Source organism: Sorex fumeus, unplaced genomic scaffold (genome assembly GCF_029834395.1).
Source record: "Sorex fumeus unplaced genomic scaffold, SorFum_2.1 ptg000002l, whole genome shotgun sequence".
Lineage (NCBI taxonomy): Eukaryota > Metazoa > Chordata > Mammalia > Eulipotyphla > Soricidae > Sorex > Sorex fumeus.
The window spans coordinates 47,543,442-47,570,631 of NW_026606059.1; the positions used below are offsets into that span (position 1 = coordinate 47,543,442).

At 37.3% G+C, this 27,190-nt stretch overlaps 1 protein-coding gene across 2 annotated transcripts in view; it reads left to right on the forward strand.

The window, feature by feature from the left end:
* Positions 1–1,476: 1,476 nt before the first annotated feature.
* TMEM71 (transmembrane protein 71) overlaps positions 1,477–27,190 on the forward strand; it is a 34,973-nt gene continuing 9,259 nt past the window's right edge. The window contains exons 1-6 of one of the 2 annotated variants that reach the window (XM_056112287.1): positions 1,477–1,571; positions 3,139–3,213; positions 4,627–4,693; positions 6,418–6,630; positions 11,327–11,499; positions 20,464–20,649. In XM_056112287.1, coding sequence (XP_055968262.1) covers positions 3,174–3,213; positions 4,627–4,693; positions 6,418–6,630; positions 11,327–11,499; positions 20,464–20,649 — 679 coding nt within the window. In that variant the 5' untranslated portion in view covers positions 1,477–1,571; positions 3,139–3,173. The remainder of the gene's footprint in view (positions 1,572–3,138; positions 3,214–4,626; positions 4,694–6,417; positions 6,631–11,326; positions 11,500–20,463; positions 20,650–27,190) is intronic. The other variant, XM_056112295.1, reaches the window with a different exon arrangement.

The window sequence follows — 27,190 nt, forward strand, 5'->3', positions numbered from 1 at the left end:
TAACATGCATACACTATGTATATCACAGAAGGAATTGAACATTCAAACAGTTTGATATGTAGGGAAACTAAGTTCCTGGACCCAACTCTCAGCTGATACCAGAGACATAACCATATACTATTTTATGCTGTGCCTGGTTTATAGGAAATACTCTTGCATCTTTGATATCATCGTTATCGATAACAAAAAAAGAAACTCAAAAGCCAGCTTGACAGGGTATGAATTCCAATTGTACCAGCTACTTACTAGCTGGATTTGGGGATTTGGGGCAAAGTTTCTAACTTTCTGCCTCAATTGCCTCATCTGTAAAATGCAGGTCATGGCAGAGCCTCCTGCACTGGATTATAATGAGTATTAAATACATTAATATGTGTAAAGCACTAAGAACAGTTCCTGTCGCATAACAAGGGCCCCACTAAGTTAGCAATTGTTATAACCATAAGTATTGCAGATCCTTAAAGGAAAGTGCTTAAGTCTTTCTCTTGTCAACCCCCGAAGGGTTCTGTGGGTGTGGGCAGAACATAGGATGCTGAAAAATTAAAAATGATTTCCTCTCCTTATTTAGAAGATATTGGCTAAGATTCAAAGGAAGAGGATGAGTAATAGGAAGACAAAGGATCAGGAAAAGGAGGAGAAGGAAAATTACAAATTCCGTATAACTGCAGAACAGAATGGTTATTTGATAAAGCAGATTTGACCAGAGGTGTTATTGAATAAATAAACCTATAGTGTGAGGATGGTACGAATGGAGTAGAGTCACTAGCCAAGTAACAGGAATAATCATGATTCCTAAGGTAACATTTATAATATTTATAACTTGTTATTGCATAAAATACTACTCAAAGACAGGTGCCCTAAAACAATTGGGTATAACGCAATTTCTATTAGTGAAATATATGGGCTGTTTCTATGTCAGTGGAACTAGAGGGCTTCATGTTGACTGAAGTCAGTCGGAAGGAAATGGATAAATATAATTGATCTGGACAAAGGGCGCTAGTACTGTGCACTACTCTTGATGAAAATGACCAGATGATTGTAAGCAAGAAGCATTGATTCTCTGAACATTTTTTTTTATGTTCTCACAGCAAGAGTGTCAGATTGGTTCAGCAAAGCATCCCTGTAGTGACCATGATGTATCCAACTGGCCTGATTCATGGGCAACATGCCCACTGCTGCTGGTCCAGGAGACTATCGTAGGTCTTTACCAGGCTTCTCAGTGTGAATGCCACCCATGTGAGCCCAACAGGAAGTGTGACATCATTCTGCCCTGAGCCTCTGGTTTCACAGGCTGATTTTGAAAGAAAACAAGAGCAGTGGTAGAACTGAATTTCCCAAGAACTACATGAGCTTCTGTTTTAGAAAACAAGCAAAAGGCAGCTGGAGACAACACTTCTCTGCAAATGCCAGCACATGCACAGTGATGCGTACTGAAATCAATTAGGAGAAGGAAAAGATGGATTTCCCTTTGTTGAAGAGAATTCTGCACCTTTTGATGTTCTGAAACTTTTCAGCTGACAATGTGAAAGGCACTGGATTTCTCTGCTATCAACAACAGAAAACTTCAGATTTCAGTAATTATTTTTTTTATTATTTATCAATAGGAAAACCAGATTGGGGACGTCCTTGGGAAGAAACATATATGATAAATTTTTCAGAGCAGATGTATCACTTTAATGGAATTGGTACTAAGACTATTTCTTGAAAAATTTTTGAAACTGTTAACTGTAGTGTCTTCAATGTTAATTGAATTCTCAATGACTGTTAATGTACTTCCTATAAATTGCTACATCTTTTTGTAAGATACAATATTAATACCTTACTTTTTCTGCATTACTTGCTAGCTTAAGATTAAACTTAATGCAAACTTAATTAATTAAAAGATTGAACTTAATGCTTGTGGAAAATAATTTGAACTGAACATGTTCATACTTCAATGAGCCAAACCAAAAAGGACAAACGGTTTATGATTCTATTCTAGTGCAAACAATATTGCACTCCAAACAAATGAAATCTATAAAAATGTGTGCTTTGATTTAGAAATCTTGAGAGCAATGCCAGAAAGTTCTTTCAACTTGCCTAAAAGTCACCATAGATCAGAATCTATATTTTTTATAGGTTTTATATGTCATCTTTTTGGAAGACCCAATTTGAAGCTATACTATTATCTCTGTTTTATTTACTATATGACAACTACTAAAATATCGCATTATTGTTTATCACATTAAGAAGTAAATAAAAGTGGTGAATCACAAAGGGATTTATTTCTACCCTGTAAAGTTATAAAGTAGTGATATACACAAAACTTAGCTGTCAGCTGATGCTAGCCATTGGTGATGAGTGGTAGAAGATTCAATTAAAATTTACATACTTGGTTAAGTATTTAATTTCTAGTTTAAAAAAGTAAATTAAATGCCCATGAGAAATGAGCTTTCAAATCTTTCAAGTGGTATACTATTTTTAGTGCAATGCTGGTACAAAATTTGGAGTGGTTAGACTGATTCTGAGTGGAAAAATACAAGACCCCTCAGTAATTACCTATCAATGGTTTGAGGTGTTGGGGAGATTACAGCTAGCAGTCCTCAAGCACTGTATTGAATTTGATAATTAGATGATGTGTGTTGGATGATAAAATAGAAATACATTTATTTAAGGATTTATAAAACCTATATATTTTTCATATTTAGTTTGCATTCTTATTTTTTATTACAAGGTAATTTTTAGAAGTCTGGTTTTACCTGATAAAATGATGTATTTATTGACACAAAAAGATTAATGATTGATCCATTTGCTTGTTTGGAGAACATACCTTATGGTGCTCAGGTGGTATTCCTGGATCAGTTCTCAGAAGATTGTCTTAACAGTATTTTGAGGACTATGTGGTATTTGAGTTCAGACCCAAGCCTCTGGCATGCAAATAATGAACACTATCCTTTGAGCTATCCCTGGTGAAAAAGAATATTTAGATACATGAAACAATACATAATCATAGAGATTTTCATAATCTTAGTGGTCCTCTATCCCATACCTCTGTATTATTTCAGTAAACAAATCCACTAATGCAATTAGTATATACCATCCGTTTGGGCATCAATTTTCTATTTTTAGTATATTATCCACCTTTGTGAATATCTTTTACAGAAAATCTGTGAAGTTTAAACAAGAAGCTTCCCAGGATGTACCGAATATCTCAACTGATGTCAACACCAGTAACAAGTAGGAACACTGCTAAATGCAATTATCTTTTGAATGATTAGACTTCTTTTAGAAATTTCCCTGCTTTGATTTTGCTGATACTCATACCATTAACCATCTGTCAGTAGCTTGTGCTTCTTAAATGCCAGTGTTCTCTTTGGCAATGATTTTGACTATATTTCTTTCCTCGAGAGAAATGTGATACTTTTCATTTTAGTAGAAAAAAAGAACCACCATTTTTCAGATGCCTGTGCATAAATGGGAAAGGAGACATTTTATCAAATACTATTAAGATATAGAACTGTTATCTAGTAAAATTTGAAAAACACCACTGAATTATTTTGATAGCTACTTACAGAAAACAAGGGCGTTGCTAAAACGGTTGTGGTTTTGAGTTTCTTCCTTCCTCTTGTTATTTTCTCCCCAAACCCAGCTTCTAACTCTTCCTCCCTCACAGACCTATAATATTCTCTTTAAAAATCAATTAACACAATCTGAAAGTCTGAATTCCTTTCTTTGTCCTGTGTATTGTCAGTAATGAAATCAAATTTCACTGAGCCTGCTTATTAGAAGCAACCAGGCCACTGCTATACAATATAAAATTCTATTTTACATTTTGAAATTTTGATTAACTACAACTTTTCCAAACTGAAATCTGTTACTATGCATTTGGTTAAAATGGAATGAATCAATAGATGAATTTTTAATTAACTTTACTTATATTCTGGGCCAGAGAAAGTGTACAACAGGAAGGGCATTTGCCTTGCATACAGCTGACCTGGATTCGATTCCCTGCAAACCATAAGGTTCCCAGAGCATTGCCAGGATAGATCCCTGAGCATTGCTAGGTGTGGCCCAAAAACAAAAACAAGGAAAATGAAAAATATTACTCATACTCTTCATATGTCAGAAAAATATTTATATAAAGCAAAATGAAACTTTTTTTTACCCAGTAATGTCTTTTGTTCAATTTTACAATAGAAATTACTTCAATATGTGTTAATGAGAGTGATTCCAGACAAATGTTTGAATTACTCAAATTATTGAGTCAGCTAAAAAAAGTGACAAAACCTCTATGTATCTTGGGTAATTGATTTTTCCCCCTGTAGTTTCACCAAAAATGCTATTTTCCTCTTTTGCATGAATCAGTTTTATGCTAATGATTTTGATTGCCTCATTCTGCACTAAGAAACCTCTAAGGGATTGTGGAATGAGAGAAGAGATAAGCTAGGAGCCTTAGATTTTTTTTCTAGTTTTCTAGAGAGAACTGATGACATACTATGTTAGTACTGATTCATTGGATGATTGCATCAATTAAAGTATCTGCAGAAACTGAAATATTGCCATTCACACATTCTTTACTGCCTCCTATGTTCGGATCATGCATGTTGGTAAAGTCTGATTCATGTGTATTTCTTTCACTTTCTCCTGCAGGTTCTCCTGGATATTGGTCTAAAAGAGAATATCCCAGAGAGAGATCTTCAACATGCGTTTTCCCAAGGTATTCTATGGGACTTTACCCAAGAACAGTCTTTTTATCCACCTATATATCTATATTGTTACATTCCTGCTTTGAAAGTGGTAAATTAGGTGCCATCCAATCTTGGTATGGATATAGATTTTATTATTCCCATGCACATACAAAATAAAACCTAACCTAATGAGGGGGAGTTGGAGCATATATGTGAATATACATGAATTATTTGTTCAGTTAGTGGGAAAACTAATGAATGCCCATATGTGGTTATTTTTTAGTTATTTTTTATTTAATACAGTCTTTATCTATTTTACAAGAACAATGAGACTCTCAGCATGCATATTGGTTGAATTTTGTGCTTTCCTAAAAACATATAAAATCTCTCATTTTATTTAAGTTCTACAATGAATTCTTTATCTTTAATTCCTGATGTAGGTAGGCATCAGCTGATGTTTCCTTTAGTACTATATGAAATGTGTGGGATCATGCATTAATTTAAAATGTCTGTGCTCTTTCCCCTCTTTGTAAATTCTAAATCTCCTACTAGTCAAGTAAATCAACAAGATATGGACAAACAGATGATATAGAAAGTAGACTGCTCTCAAATTGGAAAAATACAGGATTCAGACTTCAACTCTATTAGCAATATATAATATTGATTTTTGTTACTTTTTTTTGTTTGGGTGCTATACTCAATAGTGCTCAGGGCTCTTCACTCTGGGATCACTTCTGTGTGACTCAGGGGACTGACCATATGGCGTGCCTTGGATGAAACCCACTCGCTATCTCTTTAGCCCTCCTACTTTACCTCATTTTTTTCTCTTCTAGATACAATGAAGATAAAATAGAGATATTTATGTAAAGTGGAGTTTGAAGTGTAGAACAAGCTCATAATAATTTTTCAATGACGTCTAACTGAAACAGTATTTTACTAATATTAGTGCTCGTGTTAATTGTGGGCATGTTTTTGAATTTTAAAATTATCAGAAGCTTGATAGAACATTGGTATCACTTCAGTCAGTAACATCAAAAAATTATGCTTACTCAAAAGCCTTTTGAGAAAGCATAATTTTTTTCCAACTAAAAATAGATGTACCAAACTAAGTAGGAGATTTCCCTGGCTACCAAATCAGAGAAGGTTACTACATGATAATTTGCATGGGTGACCTGAGGAAAATTTACAAAGAACCAAAATACCTCTCTGACTACATGTTTATGTAGTCATATTCATTTGGCGACTCTACTTATAATCATTATTATGATATATAATAATATAATATTAATGATATAACAATATAATATATTAATATATTATAATATTAATAACAATATAATAATATAATATATTATTAGTACTTATAATATATTGCAATGACAAAACTAAGGATATAAAAATTGGAAAGCTAACCGAAGAGGAATAGAGATGAGCTTTTATAATCCCACAGTTGTTTTGCAATTTTTCTATGTAAGAAAATGGACTAATGTCAAAGGTGTAGGTGCATCATCTGGTGAAGAAACTGATGAGCCACGATGTTTTCATCAGAGTGCTCTAAATAGAAACACTAAATGTCCTACATGTAGTTGAGTGCTCTCAGTGGTGAGGTTTTGAAGTCCAGAAGATTTAGTGACATTCTTAGTGTTACAGAATATCACTTAGGACTACAAATCCATGGTTGCTAGAAATGTGGCATTACGCAACAGTATGTGTTGGAAGAGATTTCAAATATTTTTCTTTATTCTCTCTTTAGTTTTGTCTGTGATTTCCTGAACAGTGACAGTTCATATGAATGCTGCTCCATAGATCCCCTGACAGGCTCCCACTTTACCTGTCGACGAAGTCCCAGGCTTCTCACCAATGGTTACTACATTTGGACAGAAGACAGTTTTCTCTGTGATGAAAATGGCAACATAACTCTGAGTCCCTCCCAGACCAGTGTTCTGTACAAGGAAAACTTAGTGAGGTAAGTGGAGGGTGGTATCTAAGATATCTGAAATCCAACTCATCCACAACTAATTCATTAATTTACTCACTCAACAATCGTTTATAAAGGAGTTCACTGAGAACAGGATAATCAACCTGAAAATAAACAAAAGTTTAGGTGCCAAAAAACACAGTGCAGTGGAGAGGAAGAGTAGAGAGTTTTACTATGAGGACAGGTGAAAATCTTCTAAGAGGTAATGGGGGGTGATCTAAATCTGAGAGATATAGGATTTTTAGGGCGGGAGCCATACCTCTGATGCTCAGAGCTTACTCTTGTCTCTGTTCTCCTGGGTTGGTCCTACTGGGCTTGGAGGACCATATGTGGTGGCGAGGACCAAACCTGGGTCAGCCACATGCAAGCCCTATTCACTGTATTATAGCTCCAGCCCAGTTAAAGGATTTTAAAACAGAAGTAGGAATGGGAATTTCTAGAAAAAAAGAAATGGGTGTGCAGTTCTGATGAACTCTGATACATATAGGGAATAATAGTTTATCAGGGATACAACTTAGAGTGGAAAATGAGCTGCCTTACAGGAGACAAGACTGAGCATAGGAGCAGGAACTCTTTGGAAGGGATTGCTAGGATAAAGTTTTATTCTGCAAATAAAGTGTAACCACTCAACAACTATCATGTTTATCCTTTGCAAGGCATCACTTTACATGAAGGGAAAGGATTGTTGGAAGAGAGTAGATGGAAAAAATGAGTACAGCGAATTCACTATGGAAGAATAGTTGTAGCTAGTATAAACAGAGGAAAGTCAGGGAAAATAAATAAATGGATTGGTAAAGATACAGGAACTGGGAGCTGGAAGAAAGTACAGCAGTTATCATGCGTGCCTACTGTGCATCCAACTGGAGTTTGAATCTTGACATCACATGGTCCTCTGAGCCACAGAGCCACATGTGGCTCTGGAGGCCTTCAACCTCTCTGGGTGGCCCAGAGAATCCCCAGAAACATTATATTATCAGGTCCTTTACTGAACCACAAGCCTAGTTGTTCTAGAATTACCAGTGTCCTACACCCCACAATTCCTAATCTTCTGATCACCTCTTTTGGGGGGGCCTTTCTGCAATAAGAGGCAGGACTGGGTTTTTGTTACAATATGTGAACTTCAGAAAAAGGGCACTTGCACAAAAGTTAAGAATCTAACTTTGTCAACTTTGTATGGTAGAACTAATTACCAAGATTAGAAATAAAGGAGGGGAAGTTTTAAAGAAAGAAAAGTAATGAGCTTACTATTAAAAAGTTTAAGTTGGGCAATCACAATTATATCTCTTTAGAGTTATCATATGCTAACTGTGTAAGTCATCTATTGATATTAGTAATTCTGTGTAACAAATCACTATAAACTCCCAGTGACATTTAGCAATGAGCGCACATGTATTTGTTATTTGGTTTGGGTAAACTGATTTAGTTGGAAATAGACTAGGCTTGACTTCATATCTATTTTATGAAATTGTGTCTGCTTCATTTACGGTCTACAGACTGTAGGCTGAAGAAAAAATATTCTTTGTATTGTAATTAAATAAATGAAAAAGACATTCCTCAATAACAATTTATACAGGTGAACTGGAGTCAGAAAGGAAATAGAACTCTACTTCTGTGATGTAGTGATGATGGAAAGCATAAATATTTACAAAATAGAGTGAAATTTATCTTATAATTTAGCAGGCATGTATATCTCATTTTATTCTCTTTTCTGAGCAATATAATATATCCAATAGCTTCTCAATTATTTCCCTTGAATTTAATACAGGGTTCTTGAAAATGGTATATCCAAAAGGAATTAAGTCATTTAATTCGTGACGTATTCGATATGCCAAACACAGTAACAACAAAGTCTCCAATGGAGACATTACTGGGCCCGCTCGAGCAAATCGATGATCAACAGGAGGGGCTTTACTTTTTTACTTTTAATGGGCTGGAGCAATAGCACAGCAGTAGGGCGTTTGCATTCCGTGCAGCCAGCCCGGCCAAGCCAGGTTCGATTCCTCTTCCCCTCTCAGAGAGCCCGGCAAGCTACCGAGAGTATCTTGTCCACACGGCAAAGCCTGGCAAGCTACCAATGACATACTGGATATGCCAAACACAGTAACAACAAGTCTCACGATGGAGACGTTACTGGGCCCGCTCGAGCAAATCGATGAGCAACGGGAGGACAGTGCTACAGTGCTACTTTTAATGTGTTGTTTATTTTATTGAGAGGCAGCACTATTCCTAGTCCATGGGGATTCAGGCTGTAGTCTTAGTGTTTTAATTAATATATGTCTTTTTTTAGTTGGCTGTGATTTACTCATTTTCTCTTCATTCAATTTCTATTGAATTTCAATTTCTATTTTAACTTTCATGTAACAAGTATTATCTATTTAGTTAAATATTGTTTACTGATCACTCATCTATATTCTAGGTATAACACCGACTGTATATGTGTATATATGTGTATACATATATTGCATATATTACATATTATGTGATATATATGTAATAGCAAGAAGAGTTTATGATGGTGAATGGACCATTCTTACATGTATATATGTATACATATATACATGTATATATATATACATACATACACATATTCTTTTTTAATCCCAATCTCTGCTTAAATACCTTATCTATTATTACTATGTATGTTTAAGAAAAGTCCAGATAGGTTAAGTAATTTCCCTAAGGCCACTTCATTGTGACTTTTTATTTTTATTAATATTTTTATTATAGTTTAGTTAATATCATGGAATTGTATTAAAGTTTATGATAGTGGTGTACAATGTTACTGACTCAACCACCACCAAAGTTCCCATGACCCTCCCCCACTATCACTATGTCACCTGAATCTAACTTATTAGTTTTTAAGAGGGGTCCGGATTCCAACTCAAGTTGTATGATGTCAGAACCCAAATCTTATCCACTATCCTTAGCCTTATCCCTTATTGTACAGATCATGTTACGAGATATATTTTATCTATATGTTTTGTCTGTAAATCTAATTAGTCTCCTTCAAAATAGGTGCTTTGTAGGTGTTTTAGTTAATAAATATAAGGAGGAATAAATAACATACAATTTTCTAATCTTGCCCATTCGTATTAAGATGATCTTATCTTAGAACCTATGAAAATCTAATATGTGGTTAGTATTCAGAGGAAAGAGTTCTTTTACCATCATGCTATCTTCTTTTTATCCCCTGCAATTGATGACAGAGAGAAATAAAATTGATTTTTGAGTGAAACACAATTTATGGATATTTTAGCACAAACTATTCTTTGGCTGTAAAATGATCAGCAGTGTCTCTGACCTCTACCGACTTTATGCCTGGAGAAATTCTCCAGAAACTGTCAATTGTCCCTTATTACAAAATAAGTGTGATTAAGAACCACTGGGATAAGTAAATGTACAGTGTTTACTATAATTGAACCAATTCTAAATACTGAGGAAAATCAAAACAAAAGTATTTTCTGAGGGCATTCCTGGGCTGGAGCTATAACACAGCAGGTAGGGCGTTTGCCTTGCACGCAGCCAACATGGCTGACCCAAGTTAAATTCCTCCACCCCTCTCGGAGAGCCGGGCAAGCTACCTGACGGCAGGGAAAAACCTAACAACCTAAACCTGTGACGTATTCAAACACAGTAACAACAATCCTCAAACAAAAAAAAAAATGGAGACGTTACTGTGCCCTCTCTAGCAAACTGATGAACAACGGGAGGACAGTGTTTAGTAACACAGTGAGCACAAGTGTGAAGATCACAAAGATCACAAAGAAGATCATCGTTTCTTCCCTGTGGATGTTGAATAGCTTCTATAATCTCAGTCTATCCCTGCATGCCATCCTCTGTGATTGAAAATCTTTCAGAAATGCAAACCAAACCTCAACATGACCACCCACATTCCCCCTTGACATACCTTACTGTCTTCCTTTGCTCTAATATTAAAGTTTAATTCCTTTGCATAACCCTCAAGATTTTTCATTATCAACCTTTTTCTTACCTTTATAAAATTTTTTTCTGCCATAACTCAATGTAAGCCTATTTGATCTTTAATGAACTAGTCAGGTCATCTCATAAAGTCCAGAGCTGTCATGTTCAATAAAGCATTCAGTGTCTCCCATTAGCAGTATGTCTACTGGTGTGAGAGTAGTTAATTCTGTAAAGTCACAATCTCCTACATGACTCAGTAAACAGAGTCAGATGACCTAGGTTTGTCCCAATTATGTCTCTGGCTACCTATAAGATCTCAGAAAATTATTTCACATCTCTTTGACTCTATATTCTTATTTAAAAAGTGGGTAATAATATCTCTCTCACAAAACAATTCCAAATATATACTGTGAAGTACTATATGTAGATAATTAAAAGATACAGAAGAAACTATGTGCAAGAATTTTCTGTATTTATATTATTTTTTTCTTTCTCACAGACTATGAACTTGTTTCCAAGGTTTTGTCTTTTATCTCATTCTCCTTGACTATGAACTTGTTTCCAAGGTTTTGTCTTTTATCTCATTCTCCTTGACACTGAGTCATGTAAACTTAGTTCCATAGAAATTTAAGATTATGCAGATAAAGATGAAATGAGCTTCATGGACTTGGATTGTGGAGAAAAACTCTGTGTATTCAATTATTTTCATGAGTAGCATTACTGTTGTTTATGATTCTTTATACTACCATTTTTTCCCTTTCAGAGTATTTAGAAAGAAAAAGAGAACCCGCCATTCTCTGTCTTCTCTTTTTGACCTCCAGACCTCTAAATCCTGGCTGCATGGTAGTATGTTTGAAGATGCTGACTCTTCACCAAACAATGACATCTGGTTCAATGGCATCACAAGACTGGACATACATCATTGCAATGAAAGTGGTTAGTTTTAGCTCCTTTATCTGTAATTAATTATCATATCTGAATGGATGATAACAAGCATGTTACTCTGCCTGGAAAATATTCAGAGACAACAAAGCATTTTAAGGACGGTCCCTATATTACCAATGAACCTAAAGTTCTCTCCTTGCTATTTTGTATGATTCAAATTCATATGTGTCCATGTTTTGTAAGACAACTTTATTCTAGATATATATTCTATATATATAAATTATTAATAATAAGTATATAACTATTTAAGTAAATATATCATATATTTAAAATATTATGTAAATATTGATATATCAATAATATATACAATAAAATAATTATTAATCATTTAATAATAAATAAATAATAGGACATAATTTTACATTCCCATGGTTATTTTATTTGCAAATATAGAGCCCAAAAACAACCCCCCCCAAATGGAATAAGATGTGAACACCTTAAGAAACTTCTGTTTTAAAATCGATAGATTTTGTTTGCATGTAAATATAACACCTTGACACTAGCAGAAATTTATTAGCAATATGCCCAGAAAATTCTAGAGGGCATTTGTTGCCTCTGTCTAAAGTAGAATTTAGAGCTTTCGTGGGGGGGGGATGGTAACATTTCAGAGGGTCTTACAGCATGAGTGGAAAATGTTAACTGACATAATATTTCCAGATTCTCCACTCGAACTTCTAAATTAGGAGCTCCACATCCTAAGACACAAATGTGGCCTGTCACTTTTTCTTCACACAGCATACGGGACCCCTGGATATTTTTCTACTCCAACTAGAATTGGCTGAATAATGTGTAGGGCCTAGTGAAATATATAGTGCAGGGCCCTTCTTAAAAAATGTTTAAGAATTTCAATTGTCAACAGCTGAGCATTTAACCAAGGTTGAGGCTTTTCCATGGAGACCTATGGGGTTTCACATATCAAATAACCATGGAAATGGCCCTGTCTCCAGCTTGCTTTTGTTTATTGTTTTTGTTTTGCTAGCGGGAAGGCATATGTGGTCAGGATTGTGCAGGAGGTACTGGGGATTGAACCTAGGCATTCCAGCATGTTCTCTGGCATGGAGCTATGTCCCCAAACCCTCCAGCTTTGTGTCTCACCTTCCTATTACATGTATTTAATTCTGATTAAACTGACCCGTTCTCAGTTTCCCAAAAGTCCCCTAATCCTCCACACTTCTGTGACTTTGCTCTTGTTACACTGCTGCAATCATTCATTCAATTAGAGCTACACCACTGTGCCAACTATTCTTAACACTGGGGAAAACAGTGATGAACAAAACAGATAGAACTACAAGCTTTCAATGAATCTGGGTTTCTTGTTGGGGAAGGTTGACAATAAGTTAAATTACACAGCAAGCTGAAAAGCAGTAAGAAGTGTGAGACCAACAAAGGAAGAAATACTGGAAGTTTCAGCTTTAAATAAGATGATTAGTTTGGCCTCATTGAGAATGATTTCAGAGCGCTTTTTAATAATTGGAAACAAAACCTCGAGGGTTTCTCAACTAGAGTTTCACAGAGTTTCAACTAGAGGGTTTTCAGGTTTTGAGCAAGTGAGGGAGAAGAAAACTGTGGAGTGTATTATAAAGGTTCTGCATTCTACTCAGTGAAAGGATTTTGAAAAGGGGGGTATAAGATGATTCCATTTATATTTTGACAAGTTATTTCTCATTGCTGTGTTCAGATTAGATAGAGGGTGAGAATTGGGGAAGAAACAAGAAAATCATTCAAGAAATTGTTGAAGTAATTCAGGCAGTAAATAATAGTAGTTTTGACTAAGATGATATCAGGGTAGAGGTGAGAAGTGGTAGGAGTTTGAACACATTTCAAAAGCTCCAACAACCTGGACTTGCTGATGTGGAACAAGAGAAAAAGTAAAGTTAATAATTTAAGGCCTTATATCTTCTTTATTTTATCTTGTTTACATATTTTATCTAGTTAAATATATTTAAACATGAAAGAAGTAGGTCTTGCCATATGCATTATAGTTATGATGAAATGCATTGAGGGCTAAGTGACTTACCTATGTTCATTAGTTTATAAAACAGCAGAATTGGAATTCACTGGGTCTGCTTAGTCTGAAAAGCCAGTCTTTGGTCTACTTCCCAAGGTTAAATTGCTGTTTATACTTTGTAACTCCCACCCAAAGAGCAAGAAAGAAAAGTCATGTACTAACATAATATATAAATTTAAGGTATAGAGTACCTCCTGCTTTATTTTTTTAGTTGGCTTTCTGAGCAGAAAATTCAAATGTATGAATTTAAAAAAAAACTTTTTAGTTTGTAGAAATACAAATCCACACAGCAGTTAAAAATACTGTGGAGAGGGCATGCATAACTTTCATTCAACTTTATCCACTAGTAAAAACTTGCTCAACTATTAGTCATCATCAAAACCAGGAAACTGAATTATTCATCATCAAAACCAGGAAACCTTATAGTACCATAAAGATTTTATCAGTATTTTTTAAAATTTTTATTAGTGAAACACCATGAGGTACGGTTGTAGACTTACAGATTTTTGTGCTTGGGTTTCTGACTGAAGGGAGTGCATGCATATGTATTTTTTTTGGGGGGGAGGAGTGTTTCTTAAATGTATAAACAATTCCTATATGAAAACCTGATTAATTAAATTGAATATCCTTTATGGGATGGGGGATGGCAGTTGTCTCCTGAAAATAAACAGAATATATAGGCAAGACAAAATAGCAGAAAGAGGAAGAGATTGGGGGGTGAGGTGGAGGAGGAGCCTAAACATATAGAATGAAGATATTTGATAAAAACTTTGTGTCTTTTTGAGAAGTTTGCATTTCATCTCATTTATTAAGCACATTTTTGAAGACTCAATCACGGCAATGTTGTAACCATGTTTGGACCTTAAAAATTAGCTTTCAACAATATGAAATGAAAACTGGATGGACAATACTACCAGGAGCTTGGAGTCAATGGAAACCAACAGGCACACAAAGGAATGTTCTTTGGCATTAGAGAGAAGAGATTTCAGGAATACTTTTCAAAGGTGCCATTGATATGTTTATGATGAAGGGAGTGCAGTGATGAGAAAGTAGGATGAATAAAAAAAACTTCATGTTTAATTTGACAGAGTACATGAAACATTCTGCTAGTCATAGAGGCGTAGAATACAGGATAAGGAAAATTAGCTTTCAAGCTGAATGGATCTGAATTCAAGTTCTGAAACTACATTTTCTGACCTAAATTTATGGACAAGTTTGTTAATCCTTTGTTGTTTTTTTTTCCATCTTATTTATCTATTTATTTATTTATTTACATTGAATAAATACCACCGTGAGATACAGTTACAAAACTTTCATGTTTGGTTTTTAGTCACACAATAATTGAACACCCATCCCTTCACCAGTGCATGTTCTCTACCACCAATGTCCCCAGTATTACCACCCCCCCCCGCCCTTTCCAACCTTGCCCTTGCCTCTGTGGCAGACAATTTCCCCCATACTCTCTCTCTAGTCTTGGGTATTATTGTTTGCAATATATCATCTCCATCTTCAAAGCCAGCAAGCAGGCTCTTATATATGGTTGCAACTCTGTCTCTGTGGCCCCTCATTTGATTTAGGCAATGAAACCTTTGTAATTTCATTGGTCCTATCCAGAAGGTCAAGAATAATCTTTATTTCCAGAAACCTTAAATTTTTACCCAGAATCTTTTTTTGGAGGGGTGCCCCCACTCCTGGCTCAGAAGTCACTTCTGACAGTGTGCCATACAGGGTGCTGGGTATTGAATTTGGGATTGTTAATCCTTTGGACACTCCATTTATTCTTAAATAAAATAACAAGTAGGATGCACTGTAGCACTGTGCTCCAGTTGTTCATCAATTTTCTCAAGCTGGCACCAGTAATGTCTCCAGTGTGAGACTTGTTACGTTTTTTGGCATATCAAATGTGCCACGGGGAGCTTTCCAGGCTCTGCTGTGTGGGTGGGATACTCTCGGTAGCTTGCCGAGCTCTCCAAGAGGGATGAACCCGGGTCAGCTGCATGCAAGGCAAATGCCCTACCCTCTGTACTATTGTTCCAGCTCTAGAATTAGGATTAGCATGTAGAAATTTAAGAATGAAATCCCATGACTCCTGACAAGTTGGCACAGTAAATAGTGATCACTCAACACATATTAGATCCAAAAGAAAAAAAGGAAAAGAATTAGGCTTGCTCTGCAAGCCCGTGTATCTCCCTTGAACACATATTTCACTTATTTGTCTTGACGTTTCTTTGCTGGCTATCTCTAATCTGTACAAGCCTGTATTCTCTCTAAAACATGTACTTCTCCCTTTCTCTTCCCTTGCATCTTTTAATAAAAACTTCCTTTCTTTATGAAAAAGAAACATTTCGACTGAGGAAAAAAAAACACTTAAGTCTATGTCATAAGAGCTGACATAGCTACAATAATAAAGAGCAGTCATTTTTAAATTGAAATATACTTGTCTTGTTTGTGTGTGGACCATACTCAGTAGTGCTCAAGGCTGATTCCTGTCTCTGTGCTCAGGGGTCACTCCTAATAGGTTTGGGGGAAATCTAATGGTTGCTGGCAACTGAACCACATGTAAAGAAGGTCCCCTACACACTATACTATCATTCTTGCCCCTAATTGAGGTATACAAATGATGTGTACAATTCAATGGTTTAAAAAATATTCACAAAGTAGGTTATGCAACTATGACCACTTTTCTAATTCCAGAACATTTTCATCAACACCAAGAGAAGCACCATATTCAGAACACTCATTCCGCATTTCCTGTCCCCTCCCCTCACTCATCCTCTGACAATAATTAGTATACTTTCTGTGTCTCCAGATTTGTCTATTTTAGATTCTTGTTATTTTTAAAGCAGCCTCTACCTCTCATTGGTAGTGCTGCTAGTGACTTGTTTATGCTCATGTATCGAATGCATTAAAAAATTTCCTTCCCATGGTTCTTGTCAGCTTCTGAAACACACAGAGAAAATCTCTTTTCACTTACAAATTAGTGTTTGCCAGTGTGGGGAGATGCTTCCAAAATCACTGCAGCAATAACCTAAAAATTCAGAAGACCATTAAAAAGCAGACTTTGCTTATTTGTAATTTTTTAAAAAGTGCAGTTCTGAAAACACATGTTCAAATTAGATATCCAAAGTGTGTCTGAGGGAGGGACCAATTTTAGGAGATTCATATAGAGAGCCAAAGGATGAAGTGATAAAGGATAGGGCACTGGTCAGGTGAGGAAGTCACAAGTTGAGTGCGTTGGGAAGCTGGAGCAATAAATAGAACAGTAGCTAGCGCATTTGCCTTATATACGATCAATCCAGGTTCAATCTTCAGCACCTTATATGGAATCTAGAGCCTGCCAGGAGTTGACACAGAGCCTCAGAGCTCTGCACACTACTTGGTGTGCCTCCCCACAAATGACATGCCACTGCAGCAGAACTTTTTGCTGTAATAGTTTGTAATATAGATGAAATAAAGTCATAATAAAAGCTATTGGCCTTGGATTACAATACTGATTAACAGAAACAAGAGGAATGGAGGGAATAAAACTTGGAGCAGAGGTAACATAGGGATGAGGTGAAGGGGCACAGGCACTTTAGTGATGAAGGGATGTAGTAACTTTGCACATCAATACCATAAGCCTTAAGGCTATTGTGACCATATCACCAAAACTAATAAATAAATTAAGCCATATTTATGTTGTACTAATTGTTAGGTTTACCTTCGCTTGAGGGCATTTTAAGGATTTCTACAAGATGTTTTTAAAGATTTAATGACATAATTTGAAGATAATATTAAGCAGGAAACATTTAACAGCAGGATCTGAGATAAGGCAAAAGGCAAGAAACTGATGCTCAAATGACTACATGTTGGGAATAATTGTTCCTAAAGCAAGGTTTCATATATTTGGAGATTAACGCCTGATTTTCTCACTGTTACTTCTTTGAGATATGTCCAAACAATTTTAAAGCAACTGGACCACAGCAATGCTTGTACATGCATGAGGTATCCTGTTAAAATTCTCCTTGTTTCCAAATATCTTCTAAATTTAGCAAATCATACCACCTAGTCCAAAGTCAGTAATTAGTCGATCTGTGTGCACACAGGACTTTGAAACCGTTCATCTCTGCTGGCAAGTATAATCATATCTTCCCAGACTTCTTGCTTTCCAGATTTACCCAAGGTCCCATGACTTTTATCATCAATTAATTTTTCTCTGGAAATGTTGCCTACTTAGAGGATTCAAGAATAATTCAAAATTAAATTGTTTTGCTGTTTTCTCTCTGAGTAATGCTTTCCATCAAAATTACTTCCCCCAATTTTCTCTTGCTTCATTTTTTAGTCAAAAGAGGGATTGTGTGTGTATCTGCCTGTTTTATTTATCCTTACTTCACCCCTTCCACAGCTGTGAAGACACCTTCTTCATCAATTGCAATTCATTCTGTATCTGTGGCATTTAGCAGTTCCCCAGACCCCAATAACGCAATTCAGGACACATTCCCAGAGCCTGTGACTCATACCGAAAGAGACTAGTGGATACATGCAGAGGGATGAGCAGGACTTCCTGCTCTATTTCCAAAAGAAAAGAAAGAAAGAAAGGATGACCTTAGGCAAGGCCACCCTACTTGAAATCTACAGTTTTCTTTAGCACAATGTCCTATATTTTGTCAACATTTGTATGTCCTTCTATATTTCATTCTCTAGCAAATCCACGGCCATTTTATAAGCAAGAATATGAAAATAGAACAACTTTCCTTTTTGAATTGAAGTAAACTACATTGAACTTAAATAAAAGAACAAAATGAAATTAGTATCTCCAAATTCAATACAAAAGGGTTATTTGCTAGAAAGTTTTCTGTCTTATGAACCTTTTATTCATTATTATAATCAAGGAAAAGCTAAGTGTCAATTATGAAAAAAGGTGAATGGGGACAAATTCTGTCTTCTTAGAGATAAAAGTCTCGTTAATTATTTTATGTTAAGATTTGTTGTGTTCCCTCTTTGGGGTCATCTCTTATATTAGAAAATCCAGCACTATGTTTTTAAATTTCAACATAGTCTATTTTAAAAAAATCTTTCAGGGGTTGGAGTGATAGCACAGCAGGTAGGGCATTTGCCTTGCACACGACCGACTCAGATTCGATTCCCAGCATCCTATATGGTCCCTTGAGCTTCAAGGAATAATTCCTGAATGCAGAACCAGGAGTAACCCCTGTGTATCAACGGGCATGATCCAAAAAGAAAAACCAATTAGTCCAACTTTAAGTTGCCCCCCTTAGCCAGTCTTAAAGTGCACAAAATACCATATTATTAAGTATAGCCATTGTGTTGTAGGAAATTTATCGCGATTACTTATTAATCTCTCAAAGTTGAAACTGACCATTGAATAATAATTCCTCATTCTCTGAGTTAGACTTAGTAGAACTCTTTGGTATGTTTCCTTCATTACCTAGCTTATTTCACCCAGGATAAAGTCTTTTAGGCACACATGTTGTTGAAATTTTTTGTCAGGATCTTCTTCATCCATTCAACTATTTATGAAACCTTGGCTATTTCTGTATCTTGAGTCTTGTGAGCACTGCTGCAAAGAACATGGTCCAGAATCTCCTCTCGGTAGGGTTCTTACTGGATGGTCTGCATATTTTACTATGATGCTTCCTTTTTCTATGGTAACAAGCAGGATGCTTATGCAAACTACTTTGCTGAGACCAAAGCTGTGGGTGGGGTGGTCGGAGGGAACCCACAGGTTGGCAGGAAGTCTTTAGGGCAAAAATTCAAATTAATTGGCTCAGTATCCAGATTTAGTGAGAGGCCAATGCCATGGTAGAGTTGACCCACCCCCGTTCTTGGTGGAAGGTTACTGCTCTCAAGCAAGAAACCACTAACACAATGGGTTTACTGAGAACAAAAGAAAGGCAGTTTGGTAAGTGCAGTCTCATGGTGAGTCTGACATGTACCTCCTCTTAATACTAGGTTTGACCTGCTTCTGTAGTCTTTGGAAGGAAGACTTTTAAGCAAAGCGGTCTCCTTTCTTCCACTGATATGGGAAAACACCATGACTATAAGAGATGTAAGGTCCTGTAGTTTGCTGATTGTGCATGCATCCTCTCTCTGAGTCTCCTGGCCCCACTTCAATAGTGCTCCTGTTTATTAATTGTCACAAAGCCATTTTCCTCTCTTGATGGTTTAAGCTCAGATCAGCTTTATCCTCCATGAAGCTGAGAAATGACCCATTATCCCTAAGAAACTGTAGCCTAGTGTAACATGCCCAGGATCCACTTGGGTAGAGTAACTTTCAGTGTTTCCTTACTCTTTCAGATCTCTTCTCTCTCTCTTTCTCCCACCCTCTCCCTCTCTCTCCCCACCTGTCTCCATATCCACCTCCCTCTTCGCCTCTCTCTCCTGTTGTTGTTACAATAATAGGAGGTCTTACACACTTGTGACAATCCCACACTTACTTGTGATACAATGGGGGTTGATTACTAGGTTGTGTGCTTCAACAGTTGGCTGTGGAACTTACACATGTACTTGCCAGTGTTTGAACTCTTTTGTCATGGTGCTGTGCACATTTTGGTTGCAGTGTGCCCAGTTAACACATGCTTTATTATGGAGTGGGGGATCCCAATTGGCATTGTTGCTGAGATTTTGCTTGATTCATGTGGGATTAAACTAGCAGCCTCATATGCAAGGCAGGCACTTTGCTGCTAAGCTAACCTAGAGGCCACAGTCATTTTGTTTTAATGTCATTGGTATTGACTTGTTCACCAAATGTGAATTTCTCAATCTTTTGCTTGTCTCTGGTCTGAAGTTCCATTTCATCTTCAATATGGGGAAGATTGAAATACCATCTTATCTAGAGCATCATTTTCCATCTTGTCTCAAGAGTGTAGTGTTACTTCTGTTATGATTACTAGCTACCGTGATTATTGAGTATTCCCACTCCTACACACATACTTTTTATTTTCCAGGAGGTGATTTTGACAGTTCAATGATTGATGAAGATGAACTGGAGAAGCTGAGTGGAGAACGTGTGAAGGCTTCCTCTTCTGGCCACACCTGGCCTCAGACTCCTGAGGAAAACTCCCACAACACAGCTATTCAGTCTCAGGCTAAGGTTTATGAACATTTCCAAGGGAATCTTTTGGATCATTCAGGTGAGATATTTTTTTTAATTGTCACACCCAAATGATTCTTCCTTTCAGCTAGAGAATGATTTAGAGCTGTCTAATTTACACATAGGAACAAGTATAAATCCTTTTGAGAAAAGGAGAATGGGGTATTGCCAGTGTAAATGTGTTCATTCACAGGGATGGTTACCATATTTGGGTCACCTTACAAGCATTAGAAGGAGGGCCTGCTCAAGATTTGATTTATTTTTTTTAAGAACTTGAAGATTTTTAGCAAAATTTTGAGTTTCTATAAACCTGGTAGTACATATACAGTTGTTTTATTATTTTATTTTATATTTTGCTATGTCACTGACATATTCCGTGAACAAATAAATGGGGGAAAGATAAAAATAAAGAAAGAAATAAAAAAAGAAAGAATTTTTTTTGAGATAGCATTTTATGGTGGTCATGCCCAGTTATACAAGAACTTTTCAATCAAATATTATATATAATTATTTGACATATAACATATATATTATTAATCATTCACATGAAGTAGAACTTCTCATGACCTCTCAATTTTAGCATTTAGGGGGAAATCTGTTCTTTTTTTTTTTTTTTAGATTTTTTTTTTTATTAGTGAAACACCATGAGGTACAGTTGTAGATTTACAATTTTTTGTGCTTGGGTTTCGATTATACAATGATCAGATACCCATCCCTCCACCAGTGCCCATTTTCCACCACCATGGATAATATCCCCCCACCCCCACCCCCCCATCCCCCCCTGCCTCTGTGGCAGGGCAATCCCCTGTGTTCTCTCTCTCGTTTTGGGTGTTGTGGTCTGCAAAAGAGGCATTGAGTGGCAAACATGTTCAGTCCATAGTCTACTTTTGACATGCATCTCCCCTCCTGGGAGGATCCTCCAAACACCCTTTATTTGGTGCTCCCTTCTCTATCTGAACTGCCCTTTCCTCTAGGATACCCGGCTGGCCTCTAAGTTATGGAGTAATCCTCCTGGTGCTGATCTCAGCTATTCTTGGGTATTAATCTCATATTTTGTTACTTTATATCCCCCAAAAAAGATTTTTTTTTAAAAGACCACTTAGTGCTATGCATCTAATAAGGAAAAGTCAAAATGTAGAATAAGGGCTGGAGAGAGAGTATAGCTGGGGGGATATTGACCTTACATGTAGCCAACCTGGGTTTAATAACTGGCAACCTATATGGTTTTGGCATATCAAATACGCCACAGGGAGCTTGCCAGGTTCTGCCCGTGTGAGCAGGGCACTCTCACTATCTTCCCGAGATCTCTGAGAGGCATCACTGTATCACTGTCATCCCATTGTTCATCGATTTCCTCGAGCAGGCACCAGTAACATCTCTATTTGTCCTAGTCCTGAGATTTTAGCAAGTGGGTCTTGGCTGTTGATAGGATAACATGGCACTGGGGGCAGTTGGTGAATGCAACACCTAGCTACTGAAAGATGGAGGATCTGGGTGGAGGAGGCACAGTCCTGATCTGAGCAGGCTTAAAGGTCTCAGCCCAGGGTCTCACGCACTTGGGTTCCTCTGCCGGTTCCTTTATGTGTGAGGCTCATCCGAACGTGTGGAGAATGGTCTTAAGCATGGCTGTGAATGGTTCTGGAGGTCTTCTGCTGCCAGTGCTCTGTTCCAGGCGGGGAGGGAAACTCAAGCCACTCCCCTCCAAGGGGCCCTGGTGAGGACAGCCAGGTGTGGGGGCTGGAAACTGTGTTGAGAGGCATATTTTTTTTCTTTTTATTAGTGAAACACCATGAAGTACAATTGTAGATTTACATTTTTTTGTGCTTGGGTTTCGATTATACAATGATCAAATACCCATCCCTCCATCAGTACCCACTTTCCACCACCATGGATAATATCCCTCCCTCCCCCCCCAATCCAACCCTGCTTCTGTGGCAGGGCATTCCCTTTTGTTCTCTCTCTCGTTTTGGGTGTTGTGGTCTGCAAAAGAGGCATTGAGTGGCAAACATGTTCAGTCCATAGTCTACTTTCAATGTGCATCTCCCCTCCTGGGAGGATCCTCCAAACACCCTTTATTTGGCGCTCCCTTCTCTATCTGAACTGGCCTTTCCCCTAGAATGCCCGGCTGGCCTCTAAGCTATGGAGTAATCCTCCTGGTGCTGATCTCAGCTATTCTTGGGTATTAATCTCATATTTTGTTACTTTATATCCCCCAGATGAATGCAATCTTTCTATGTCTATCCCTCTCTTTCTGACTCATTTCGCTTAGCATGATACTTTCCATGTTGTACCACTTGTATGTAAATTTCATGACTTCATCTTTTCTAACAGCTACATAGTACTCCATTGTGTAGATGTACCAAAGTTTCTTTAACCAGTCATCTGTTCTTGGGCATTCAGGTTTCTTCCAGTTTCTGGCTATTGTAAAGAGTGCTGCAATGAACAAACAAGTGCAGATGTCACTTTGACTATACATTTTTGCCTCTCTGGGATATATTCCCAGGAGTGCTATTGCTGGGTCAAATGGGAGCTCAATTTCTAATTTTTTGAGAATCGTCCATACTGTTTTCCAGAAGGGCTGAACCAATCGGCATTCCCACCAACAGTGAAGGAGTGTCCCTTTCTCGCCACATCCGTGCCAGCATTGGTTGCTTTTGTTCTTTTCAATGTGAACCAGTCTCTGAGGTGTGAGGTGATATCTCATTGTGGTTTTGATCTGCATCTCCCTGATGATTAATGATGTAGAGCATTTTCTCATGTGCTTTTTTGCCATTCGGATTTCTTCTTTGAGAAAATTTCTGTTCATTTCATTGCCCCATTTTTGGATGGGGTTGGATGTTTTTTTCTTGTGGAGTTTAACGAGTACTTTGTATATCCTTGATATCAACCCCTTGTCAGATGTGTATTCGGCAAATATCCTTTCCCATTCTCTAGACTGTCTTTGTATTTTGGTCACTGTTTCTTTTGAGGTGCAGAAGCTTCTTAGTTTAAGATATTCCATTTATCTATCTCTGTTTTCACTTGCTCGGCCAGTGGCATGACATCTTTGAAGATACCATTAGCTTCAATGTCATGGAGGGTTTTGCCGACTTTGTCTTAAATGTACCTTATGGTTTCTGGTCTGATATTGAGGTCTTTAATCCATTTTGATCTTACTTTTGTACACGGTGTTAGGCAGAGTTCTGAGCCCATTTTTTTGCATGTAGCCATCCAGTGATGCCAGCACAATTTGTTAAATCGGCTTTCCTTACTGCAGTTCACATTACTTGCACCTTTATCAAAGATTAGATGATTATATGATTGAGGGGAGATGTCAGTGTATTCAACCCTGTTCCATTGGTCTGCAGTTCTGCCTTTGTTCCAGTACCATGCTGTTTTAATTATTACTGCTTTGTGGTAGAGCTTGAAGTTAGGGAGATTGATTCCTCCAATTTTCTTTTTCCCAAGAATTGCTTTAGCTATTCGTGGGGCCTTATTGTTCCATATAAATTTCAGGAGTGTTTGCTCCATTTCTTTGAAGAATGTCATGGGTATCCTTATAGGGATTGCATTGAATTTATACAATGCTTTCGGTAGTGTTGTCATTTTGACAATGTTAAGTCTCCCGACCCATGAGCAGGGGATATCTTTCCATTTCCTCATGTCCTTTTTTATTTCCTGAAGAAGCATTTTGTAGTTTTCTTTGTACAGGTCCTTTACTTCTTTAGTTAAGCTGATTCCTAGGTACTCGATTTTCTGGGGCACAATTGTGAACGGGATTGTTTTTTTCATGGAGCTTTCTTCTCTCTCATTGTTTGCGTATAGGAAAGCCATGGACTTTTGGGTATTGGTTTTATAGCCTGAAACTTTACTATACAAGTCTATTGTTTCTAGGAGTTTTTTGGTGGAGGTTATTGGGTTCTCTAAGTATAGTATCATATCATCTGCGAATAGTGAGAGCTTGATTTCTTCCTTTCCTACCTGAATGCCCTTAATATCTTTTTCTTGCCTAATCGCTATTGCAAGTACTTCCAGTACTATATTGAACAGCAGTGGAGAGAGTGGGCATCCTTGTGAGAGGCATATTTTTATATATTTCTCTCTATGATTTGTTGCCTACTGTCTGACCCCCATCAGATATGGTGTGGCAATTATGGAGAATGGGTAAAAAGTGTCCTATAATGTATCCGGAAAGTGGCCTGGAGCGTGGTGGTGTTTGTGTAGTGGAGGTCAGCTGCCCAGGCTGAGTCCCTTGGGGTAGGGAGAGCTCTCACCTGCCCCTCTCTGGGGCACCCTGAGTGAAAACAGTCTGGCACGGAGTCTGGTGGCATGGTTATGGGGGCCTTTTATACTCCTGTCTGGAAGGAGCAGCTGTGAGTTCTGGAGGGTGGCTGATGAGGAGATTATCTGGTGCCGGCAGTGTGTGGCTTATCAGTGTGATCCCTGGGTCACCAGAGACTGCAGAGGATCTCTGTTCCCCAGAGCTGTTGAGTCCAGATTCCAAGGTCACAAAGTTCCACATTACCTGGGTTCCATGAGACTTCATGCGTGAGGCTCAGCCCAAGCACCCGGAAAGCAGCCTGGAGCATGGTGGTGGTTGGGTAGTGGAGATCGGCTGCCAGGGATGGGTCCCTTGGGGCAGGGAGGACTCTCGTGGTATATTAAACATGCCAAAACCTGTAGTGACAACAGGTCTCATTCCCCTGACCCTGCCTGAAAGAGCCTCCAATCGTTGAGAAAAGATGAGTAAGAAGAGGCTGCTAAAATCTCAGGGCTGGAAAAAATATCTCTGGGCTGGGAGGAATAGACACTACTGGTGCCTGCTCAAGTAAATTGATGAACACGGGATGACAGTGATACAGTGAACCTATATGTTGCTCTCTAACACTACCAGTAATAATTTCTGACTGAAAAGCCAGGAATAACTCCTGAGTATTCACTGGGTGTTCCCCCAATAACTCCAAAATAGAAAGGTATTGGTATTTTCCTTCAGGAGTAAATCTGAAATAAATTCGACAAACATGCCTCATAATCTCTTGTTCAATATTTATCATCTGTACAAGAGCTTTTCAAAGTTCAAACCTGAACTCCCCAATTGCTCACCATAATTCATAAATCTCTAAGACTTGCCATTATCATCTGTAAATGGAAAGAATCCTAATTTCTATGTGGAATGACTATTATCAATCATGTAAAGTACTTAAAATACTGTGTTCTAATAGGCTCAAAACAATGTGAGATAATATTGAGCTTAAATTAAAAAGGTTTCCTTTACATTCTTCAAAAATATTCAAAATCAAAAATATTCATGTCACTGACCACTCTTCTTATAATATCAAAGACTAAAATACCCTGTTCCTTTTTTTGTTCCTATACAGATACACAATTATTGTTTAAAGGATTTTTGTTCTTTTTTGTTTTTTTGTGATTTTTCTTTTTATTACGTTCTAGGTATTAGGATAGCTAATGGAATAGGTTTTGTCATTTAGACCAGTGATTTTTCAAAAAACAATTCTCAGACAGACTGGTGCCACTGGAACTGAAGAGATAGTACAGCAGGTAGGCCATTTGCCTTGCACATGGTCAACTCAGGTTCAATCTCCAGAATCCCGTATAGTCTCCTAAGCCCACCAGGAGTGATCCTTGAGTGAAGAGCCTGGAATAAGTCCTGAGATTCTCAGGACTTTATTTTTTATTTTACAAAAAATAAAAGATGTACCACTTAACAGTTGGATCATAGAGCTACACTATATGAATATTCTTATGAATATTTAAAAATTTCTGCCTTAGAGACACAAACTAGATTTCTATTTTATTGGTCTAGTATATTCAAAGGTTGAAGACCACTGTGTTAGGCGATTTTCAGGTGATTGGGACCATGATTCCAGTCACTTCTCTTAGGCAGACCACCTTGTGTCTTCTTTAGGAGGGGGTATTTAGTGGTCCTTCTTTGAGCCCTCCTAGCACACAGAGCTCTTCTCTCATGTCTTCATTTCTGGTGCATGGTTGTGTCTGTGTCATCAGACTATAAGTACCTGGGGGTTGTGTACTATGTCTCAGGAATCTGTGAAGATCCAAGTGATAATAAGAAAATTGCTCACCTAACCTCAACCCTAAATTGAAGGAGGAAGAAATGATTTCTCCAAGGCAAATACTGCCACTGTGTAGCAGGGAATAGACACTGGTAGTGCTCAGTGAGCTCATAGTCTAGATACATAAGATAGAAATTTAAATTCACTTTAAAAAAGAGCTGGTGGAGATATTCATGAGGTATAACAGGCTTCTAGAGACAGCAGGTAAGGGCCAAAGAGGAGGTAGAAGAATCAAGGAGGGCTTTTTGAAGTTTCAGTTGTGTTAAGCCAGAATAGATATTACATGAGTAGTTACTAGTGGAATGACTCCTTGAATATATACGAACTCACATAACTTGTACCTTCACAAGTCAAGACTAATGATCTTTGCAGTTTGTCAAATTACAAATGTTTACTGAATTCCACAAAAATCAGAGAAAAGTAAAACAGAGATACACTTTAGAAGAATGACTATTCAATAAAAACTACAGTGGCTTATTTAATTCACAGTTTTCACAAAATACTGTGCAT